Genomic DNA, 9763 nt, shown 5'->3' with positions numbered 1-9763 from the left:
TTCCATGCCCGGGTAACAGCTTTTGTAGGACCACAGGGCTTTTCTAAGAAATTACTTGCTTGTCATCAGAACCACAAGGTTCTTCTATAATAAGGTTTTTTTCCTTTTTTTTTTTTTTTTTTTTTTCCCAGGTGTTTCTTGAACTCTTCAGTGCATTAAAGAACTGTTGTGTTTTGGGATATCCTGATTGAATCCTTGGAAGAAAATCTGCCCAAGAGCTGACAATGACTTGAGTTGGAAATCTGCTGCTTTATCCACAGGTAGTACCTTGGTAGTAGCTCAGTGGGTCAAATAGCATAGCTTCCTTTCAGCAGGTTGTTCGTGGAGGGCGTTGTTCATAGTGCCTCTCTAGGGTAGGAGGTGATCTGTCTGCAGATGCTTGTCTCCTGAGGAGCACTGGGACACCTGCTGTGTCCATACCACTCCCCTGTTTGGGACTCATCCTGAAGCAGCCACGTAGGGAAATGAGCAGCTGTCCTCCTGTCTTCTGTGGTCCTGTGTGCCCCTCACAAGGTGTTTGTGCCTTAGTATATGTTTCCTCCACCAGCCCCTTCTGATGCCTAGGTTGAGCTGCCCTTTGGGCAATCCTGCTCTTGAGTTGCCCTCTTTCATAACATGGTGGGAGCTGGAGGTGTCTGCTAATACGAGGTAGCATGGAAGAGAACAGACAGTGCTGTACAACAGGATCTGGCTTTGCTCTCTCCAAGGGTAACACCCCTAGAGTAATGTTTATCAAGTTAATTTATGAACCCAAACATGCCTCAAACCCAACTGTAGAATAATTGGCTCCCAGCAGCTGAGTGAGGCTTCGCCTTGGGAGTGCCCTCAACCACTGCAGGCTTGCAGGAGTTTGCTGTGAAGTCACCAAGTGTGTCAGGACCAGGCTGGTGAAGCTCCTGGTGTTCATGAACTCACAGCTTTTATTTGAACAGTTATATGCCTTATTATGTGCTTCATTAGTATCTGTGCCTATGGTTAGGCAGAAGCACAGTTCTGGAAATGCTAGTAGTGAGATTTGGATGTTGGCTGGCTCGGATGGGCGATGAAGGAAAGCAAAGTGGAGGCTTACCCTGCCACTGGTATGGTACTGGCAGTGTTAAACTTGATTGTTGCTCGTGGAAGAGAATAGAAGGAAGGTTTAGGTGGCAGTGGCCTCAGATCACTGTTACACAGCATGTGATGGCTAACAGCCAGCTTAGGTCTTTCTGTTTGATGTTTGAGGTGATGGACTTTGAAATTAGATCTTTAAACAGCCTGAAATTTTGAAATTGCCTCTATGTTCTCCCTCTCCCTTCCCATTGCCCACGCACTGATGTTTATAACTTTATATATACGCATGCCTGTGCCCTCAGCCCTGACTGAGATGTGTTCCTCTCTCCCAGGACCAGCTTCCTGCCCCGTGTTCAGTGTCCCATGTGGATGCACCGTACACTATGGTTCACATCAATGTGTTGAAAAAATTAATGTGTGTTCTTGTGGTGATCCTGGTAGCACTGACAGTTTGCCTGTGGAGAGAGACGAGAAGAAGCTACTATGTTCTTTTCAAGACCGAGAGCGATGGTTTGCAGGTTCACAGGACTTCAGAAAAATGGACCCCCCTTAAATCACAGAGCCTTTTGCATGAAGCAGCCAGTGAATTGGGTCAGATACCCAAAACATGGTTTGATAACCACAGCAAAGTAAAAGGCAGCACCACTCAAACAGCTGAAAAGTCCAAGAAAGCAGCAGACTCTGTGAAGGTGTGGGATAAGGACAGTTCATCCAGAAATCTCATACCCAGGCTACAGAAGGTCAGAAAAAACTACCTGTCCATGAACAAGTACAACGTGACTTACAGTGGGAAGAGGAACGCTGCTAAACTCAGCCCAGAGAAGCTGCTCTGCCAGCTGCGGGACAGAGTGAACGTGACCATGATACAAGGATTGGATGGTCCCTTTGATACCTCTGAGTGGCAGCAATACCTACCAGGGAAAAGCCTCAATGAAACAGTGGGCCGCCTTGGTCGCTGTGCTGTCGTGTCCTCAGCAGGGTCACTGAAATCATCTCATTTGGGACAAGAGATAGGTTGGTATCTCTCTATTTGCATAAAGTCAAGCAACATTGTTTTATAACTTATGCTAAATAGAAGTAACCCACTGTCATGCTCTTACCAGTAAATCTCTGGTGTGGTCACAAAGGTGTTTAAAATACGTTGGAGTTATTATCCTTAAACTTCTTCTAAAGTTAGTGAGCCTTAGACCTTGGGTGGACCAAAATGGGCAAGCCCCAAGGGAGTGGAAGGGTTGGGTTGAGCTCAGAGGACATGAGGTATGTGAAGGTAGTTCTATTCCAGCTACTTCTTTCAATTTTTATGATTGTGTTGGCATCACTAGAGATGAGCACGAATTCTGGATGCCAGGGAGAGGTGTTGGTTCCTGAAGTGTTTGTTTCTTGAAAGGGTTTAGAGTAGGTTGAGTAATGCCAATGTGCTCATTGCTCAGCCAACAGTCAGAAAATACTTCATTCAGAAAGACTTCATCAGAGAAATAAAAGAAAACACTAAAGGGGAGAAAACCCACTGGACACAGCCCTGAGCAATCTGCTGTAGTTGACTCAGTGTTGAGCAGAGAGTCTGGACACAGACCACCTTTAGAGGTCCCTTCCAGCCTCGGTGATACTGTTAATTCTTGCTCATGGCTTTCCAAAAGTGGCACTGCTTCATTCTGAACCATAAGGTAGTGGCTGAGTTTGAGTGGCCCAGAGACCATGGAAAAACTTCACAGTGCTTTATTTTATCTCTCCTTTAGATAAAATCTGGTGATGCTTTGCAAAGTCTTATCTGACCATATTTATCTGAGGTTAATGCATTAATTAATAAATGCATTAGTCTTGTACGGTGGGTTATAAAGCAGCATGTTTTGATACCAAAGCATCTTGTGTCTTTAAGAAAGCAGCATGCAGGGGAAACTGTTGACTCAGGATTTTGTGCTTGTCATAAAATCTTCCTGTGCCTCAGTTCCCTCAACTTTCTTCATTAGTTCTTGTTTGAGGCTCAGTTAAAATTCACGCTTTGCAGAACTGCAGTTTCACTGCAGGAGAAGTTTTAAAGTCTATGCGTGTTGTCTCTGGTAGAAATTGTTTGCAGGCTTCAGTGTGTTTGTAAGTTGCCTGTTGGATCAGGTCCCTCGTGCCTGCACTAAGCTGGAAGTAGCCTTCATCCTCTGAAACAAGTAGAGAGATACTTGATTCAAGAACCAGCTGGGCAAAGCCTTCAGACTTGTAGTCCCCAGATGCTCGTGTGAAGGTCAGGGTTTTTCTTCTGGTAGTTGCTCAAAAGTTCACCCCCAAGTGGGGGGGCAAGTGCTAGAGTGGAGTTGAACAATCTGAAGTGTGTTAAAATGCTATGAAAGATGTGATGAAAAAGGTAGTGGTGGTAGTATTAACCAGGATAGCATTGCCTCCTGGTAAAAATTACAGGTGTGAGTTGATTAATGTAATTGTTTTTGCCTCTTAAAAATGTTTGAGGACAGGTAGGGCAAGGCTTGGGAAGCCAATTCTGACTTTTTCTTGGAGTACCTATCTTGGCTTATTTAAGTGCTTCTTGAAGTTCAGTAGCGAAAGGTTTCTGCAGAAGTGACCTTCTGTTGAACTCTCCTCTGATGCAGCTGGCTTGTGTCCAAGGGTTCTCTGTTAGTCTGTCACGCTGATAAAGCTGCTTGCTCTTCCGTAAGGAGACCCTCTCCAGAGCTGAGGGTGGTGGTTACGGTGTGTTGTAATGCAGGCTGTGCAAGCGCTCGATTCCGTATCGGAGAAAGCCAGGAAGTGCAAGGGGCTGTGCTCTGGCTGCAGCACAGCGGAGAGGACGTCAGATGTGGAAAGCCATTGCACTGTTCCTACGGCTGGTCTCTGAGCCTTGAGGTGAAGGTCTCTGAGCCTTGAAGGGTCCCTGACGCTGAAGCACCCGTTTGTTCGGAAGGGATGGATGCTGGGAAGGTCACGGCGTAGTGTGCCCGAGGCGAACGTTGTTAATCCTGCCGGTGTCCCTGGCTTGCGTTCCTCATGCCTGGGTTGCAGACTTTAACTTTTCTGCTCAAGCAATCATCTCTGCTAGTGATTCTGCAGAGTTTTGGGCACTTGGAGCCTTGGGCTGGGCAGAGTGAATATCAAAGGATTCACGAGTATTCAGTGTATGTATGTATGGTTTTTTCCCAGTTTTGACTTGACAATTTCCATGTAGAAAAAGACATGGTTTTGGTGGAGGAAGGTACGACATCTCACAGGCTTAAAATGAAGTGTTTGCATAGGTGAGCACAACAGATTGCTGAATTACTATTCCTTAAATGACCAGGAAATATTTGTTCTGTCTAATTACATTAAGATATCAAATGAGCAGTTAGTCAATGTAAGGGAGACTGGCAGAGCGGAACAGGGAGAAGCTGGTAAACAAGCAGCTGTTCTCTTACTGGGCTCTTGGTGTTACTGGAGGTTACAAATTGCCAGTGAAAAATCTGATATGGGACCTACCAACTGCAGCACAACCACCTGGAGACTGAGTGCTTCAGAGAGCCAGCTGCTCTGCTGGTGCAGTCATTAAACACCCTTTTAAAATGCAAATTTAGGGTGTAATAGTGCTTGGTATCTGGCTGAAGTTATATGGGGAAATTATAACCCTGGACTCCACTGATGCAAGGTAGGACATGGAGTTAAGGGTCTGTTGTGGTAACTACAGAGCCATTTCTCAGCATAGACGTGTTTTTTTCAGAAACATCACCTTTCTGGGTTTTGTGTGTTGCTTTGGAAGGGTTCTAAACAAGATACAGTTGTCTATGATAATAAAGTAGCTGAGAAACTAGTCTTCACTGCCAGTGATGACTGATCCTCTGGCTTTGCTTGTGAGAACACCCCTGGTTCAAGAAAATGATCACAAAAAGACCTGGTTCTGGACCAGGTGAGCCCTTCTGCCCTGGCTGGGGGACTTGACGATTCCCCGCAGCCCTGGGTGCAGCTGGTGCAGGCTGTGGTCGCATGGCCTCAGCGCAAAGGCAGGGAAGCTGGTCCTGCTCCTGCATCTGAATGCCTCAGATCTTAAAAAGTCTCCTATCCAAATCTAGCCAGTAGGTATGGAGAAGCCAGGGTGATGGGCACAAACAGCCTCTGTGCTGCAGCAGCAGCCTGGCTCCGTAGCGTTACAGCAGCCTGGCCAGCATGCTGTCTTAAGAGATGGTGCCAGCAGAGGAGAATGCAGTGAATCCCAAGGCATGTAACAAACCATGCCTGTTAAATGCCCAGCGGTGGTTTTATTTCTGTAACGTGGGAGGTATGCTGGGAGGCTGAATCCAGCTTCATTTTCTACTGCGGTTATTATACACAGACTGGTCAACCTTTAGGCTGCAAGAGAGGATGCTGGCTTGCTGTTAGTTCCTTAGTTTGCAGCCAGCCACGTGGTAGATTAATTATATATTGGTGTATCTCCTGCTAAGGTGTTTGGAAGGAAGAAGAGAGAGAGGGAGGGAGAAGCCACGCTCCTCTGTGCAGAGCAAATGCTGGAGCTGCTCTCTCAGCTTGACAGTGGATTGTAGTTTAAAAAAGTGGATTTTTAAAAGTGTATTGATCATGAAGTTAGACCTAACAACTTCTTCCATAGAATCTGGCTTGCTGCTTCTAGTTGTTACGTGGAAACCCAGGGGACTTGTTACGTGGACTAGCCAGATTGTATTAGGAATGCAGGTGAATAACCTATTAAACACCTCTTCTGTCACTCAAAACCAGTTGTTGGCTCATGGGTTTTTGTTCTGTTTTGCCTTCAGACAGCCATGATGCCGTCTTGCGCTTCAATGGGGCTCCTGTCAAGGGGTTTCAAGAAGATGTGGGGCAAAAGACCACAATTCGTCTTGTGAACTCCCAGGTAGGTCTGACAAACGTGTGCCCAACAGGCCAAGCGTGGCAGAGCTGCATCCCTCCCCTGTGCTGCCTGGGAGCTGAGCTGCAGCCTGAAATAACGTCCACAGGGCTTTGGGGTTCATCTGCTGCTGGGAGGTCTTGAAAATGAAACTGGGGAGAACAAGGCTTTCCATCAGATTTCTCCTGTGGCTAGCAGATAACCGTAGGATGGGAATGTCCTTCCTTGTAACGAGGGACTTGGTAAATCTGAGGTTAGTACAGTTAAACTAGCACATGCTAGGGAACCTGCAGTAGCCTGCTTGCGATTTACGGCAGGCACACGGTGATTTGATTTTTGGCTTGGCTCAAAGTCTCTTTGTTAGTGCAGGAAGACCAGCCACATGCTTGCTGCTGCACTTTGGGAGCGTGAAGCAGGAACGGCACTGGAGCTCAGCTAGCGCTGCCCAGCAAACCGAGGTGTGCCAAGAGGCAAGTTCTGCCTGCCCCAGAGATAGGTGTGAAGAACAAGGGAAGTTTGTTTGGCTTTTAATAAAAGAACAATACTTCTTTTCTGCCCAGTGGTGTAGATAATGCATTAAGCTGGGCTGTTAAATGGCTGAAGACAATTGGCAAAGGACACACCTTTAAAGTGGTAGCCTGCACACAGCCAGGAGAGGGTGGACTCTGGTAGGTGAGTTGGAGGGTCCAGGACCTCATTGCAGAGCATGGCAGAAAGTACCTTTAATGCAAGGGATTGCTTACTGAGTTAAATGTTCCCTGACTCTTTGAGAGCTCTTTCTAGGTATGAAGCTGATTTTCTTTGAACTTCAGTGGGCTTTGAAGCAGACCCTCAGTGGTTAGGACCATGTCTAGCAATGTGTTAGGAGGGTTAGTATGCCACCCATTCAGGAGCAGAGTGGGACCCACAACAGACTGTTGCTGCTCTAGGTACAGCTCAGAGAGTGTTTGCACTCTACTTCCTTATAGCTGTTACTCATCATGTTTGCCCATTTTGGGGGAAGAAATTTTCAAGTGTAGACATGCAGAGAGAAGAGGAAATCGGAGTAGTGTGTGCTGGTGAGGAAATGGAGTGGGACAGTAAAATACCGAATAGGCCAAGAGTCATTGAATGAAAGACCTGGTGCAGCACTGCAGCGCAGAGTAGGAGCACTTCTTCACCCTGGAAGAGGAGGAGGAGAAGGCTGTAAGAACATGAAGACTGAGGGAGTGAGCAAGGAGAGAGATCGGGGACTGAAGTGTAGCTTTTGTACTCCAGAACTGAAAAGGCAGTTTCCTTTCATCACCCCAAAGCCAATATTTATAGATCTGGAGTTTTCTCATCTGCGCCTCTGGGAGAAGTTGATGGGTGCTGCTATCTAACAAGGTTTGAAGTTTCTCAAAGCAGCAGCAGGAGCTTGGCCATTCTCTTCAAAGGCAAGGTGTGGAGTTAGCTTGTAACCAGATTTCCTAGTTGATTTTGCGTGTGTTTTGAAGTATGTTCTTGCCTCTTGTGTGAATGTGGTTGCTTCCTCTTTCTGCCCTTGGGTCTCTCGTTCTCCCTTTGCTACTGTGCTCTGTTCTGCTGCTTGCTGCATCTCGGTTCCCCTGTGTTAAACCACCAGTCAAATGTGGGACAGTTTGTCCTTTCTGAACCAATCTGATTTCAGTGGACATATCTGAATGCTGACATCCTCCTTCCTCTGCCCTGTTTGACCTCTCCATTTTTTTGTGTTTCCCTTCTGAGTATATTTTCTATTATGTCAGATAGGTGTTATCGCTTAAGAAAACCTTCTCTGGAGGATGTGCTCATTGCCAAACTTAGTGTGACGTGAAGTAATTTATCAGCAAAACCATGTACGTGATCTGTGTGATACCAGGGTTATCTGCATGGGGAGGAGGGTAACAGTGTGATTGTACAGCTGTGCTACAGCACTAATAACTCTCCATGTGGATGCTCTTCTTTTGGCCTAAGTGTAGTTACAGCCATGGTGTTCTAGTGCGTCTGTTCTCCATGCAGCTGCGCCTGCAGCCATGGGTGACACTTTTCATCTGCCACAATCCCCTCTGAATGGAGGTGCCAGCTTAGAGAATTTCCATTACAGCGAGAGCAAAATTGTTGCAGTTTTTGAGACTGAAGTTAACTCAAAATGCAGTGTGGATCTAGCTGCTAAACAGGGCAAAAGATGCTCTCCGAATGAATAGTGTAGGAGTCTCTCTCTTCAGAGTTTCTAAGCCAAACAGCTCTAATGGCAGTCCCTGTTATCTTCAGGGATCACTGGATTGGGAGCCTGTTTTTCTTCTGTATTTTTACTTGCACTGTTCTAGTCATGGTGATGTAATTTTAACCTTCTTGTTAGTGAGTTTGCCTGACTGCATTTTGCTTTCAGCTGCTTGCAGGCATCAGATATTAGCTGGACAAGCTGTAATTTTTTCTTGTTCTGGGTTTGGCTTTTCTTATGTTGTAAGTGGTCGCTGGGAACAGGGATGGGATTGTGGCTTGGCCTCTTTTATTTTGGCTCTTGTTATTGATCAATCTTCAGTCTATTCCCAAAATTAAGGAAATAGGGTCTCCTGCATCTGATCTGTCAGAACTAGTCTGTATTGAATAGTATCCCTTTGACATGTGTGGCCAGTGGCCCTGAGTTGCTTAATAACTATTTGAAGATCATAGAATCATAGAATGTTTAGGGTTGGAAGGGACCTTAAAGATCATCTAGTTCCAACCCCCCAAGTGGAAGGTGTCCCTGCTGAAGGCAGGGGGGTTGGAAGTAGATGATCTTTAAGGTCCCTTCCAACCCAAACCATTCTATGATTCTATAATAGAGGGTTCTAGCTTCTTTTGAGGGTAGGCCAGTAGACATTACACTGTGCTACAATCAACTCATCCACTCAATCCTGACCTTCATCTTTATAGGTGAGACTAGTGGGAGCAAAATGTTACCATATAGCCAATGCTGGGAACTTTCAGAACCATTATTTCTGAAAAGAAATGAATATTCAAAGGCCCCTTTGACATAATGAAGGTTAAATTCTATATAGAGTTTTGCAGGCCTGTGTGAGTGCTGTCTGACTGGGCTCTAAGATAGCCTGAGTTCAGCCTGTCTGAGGGCTGTATGGCCACAGTTAGTGCAGGGCTGATCCCACGTTTAAAATGGTGAGAAATGGAGTATTACATTGCATCTTGCAAATGTAGCTACACGAGGTGGGCAGAACAAGAAGGTCTGCCAGAAAGGAAATATTATGAAGACATATACACATAGAGAGAAGTCACTTGCCTGCAAATTATTTCACAACTGACTCTGAGAAACACTTCAGGTATTGCCAGCTAATACTTACAAATTGCCAGCTCGTACCATCTATGGACCTGTCATTTTTTGCCAGGAAAATACTTCAGTTCAGTTAGTGAACAGTGTTTGCAGCTGTGCCTGCTAAGGAGAGAAGGAAGACACCATTTTTTTTCCGGGCACAAACTGCCAGTAAAAACTTGATTTTTAGGAGGAAATTAAAACAAACAAACAAAAAAACCAAAACCACAAACAAATTGTTGGCTGGCAACAAAGAGTAGAGTAGTAACATGGTACCACTTCAGAAAAATATTATTATTCTTGTGCAAATGAGACTTAGCAAGTTATGGACAGCATATTTGAGTTGTTTTCACCTGAGTTTAATTCACAATGGCTATTTGTAAGTATAGTGGCCTTCCATACCTAGGCTGCTGTTCAACGGCCGTGAGCAAGCATTGTAAGAAACCTTTGTTTCAGAAACTGAGGACCACTTCTAACATCTTGTATTGATTTAAATTATGAAGATGTTTTTCTGTAATTTGCTGAGCAGTCTCTAGCACATGTCTGAGGGTGAGTGGTTTTAACAGTAGAGTGGGGTATCTTGTATGTCTGTGTGCATA

At 45.4% G+C, this 9763-nt stretch overlaps 1 protein-coding gene across 2 annotated transcripts in view; it reads left to right on the top strand.

Moving 5' to 3' along the window:
* Positions 1 to 1402: 1402 nt before the first annotated feature.
* The window catches only part of ST6GAL1 (ST6 beta-galactoside alpha-2,6-sialyltransferase 1), a 15319-nt gene continuing 6958 nt past the window's right edge, over positions 1403 to 9763 (top strand). Inside the window, exons 1-3 of one of the 2 annotated variants that reach the window (XM_029086965.1) lie at positions 1434 to 2064; positions 5787 to 5884; positions 6318 to 6336. In XM_029086965.1, the coding sequence (XP_028942798.1) occupies positions 1434 to 2064; positions 5787 to 5884; positions 6318 to 6336 (748 nt within the window). Of the gene's footprint in view, positions 2065 to 5786; positions 5885 to 6317; positions 6337 to 9763 lie in introns of both variants that reach the window. The other variant, XM_010175878.1, reaches the window with a different exon arrangement.

The sequence above is a fragment of the Antrostomus carolinensis genome, unplaced genomic scaffold (assembly GCF_000700745.2).
Source record: "Antrostomus carolinensis isolate BGI_N321 unplaced genomic scaffold, ASM70074v2 scaffold2159, whole genome shotgun sequence".
Lineage (NCBI taxonomy): Eukaryota > Metazoa > Chordata > Aves > Caprimulgiformes > Caprimulgidae > Antrostomus > Antrostomus carolinensis.
Note: the sequence above shows the minus strand (reverse complement) of the source record. Positions and strands in the feature narration are given on the sequence as shown.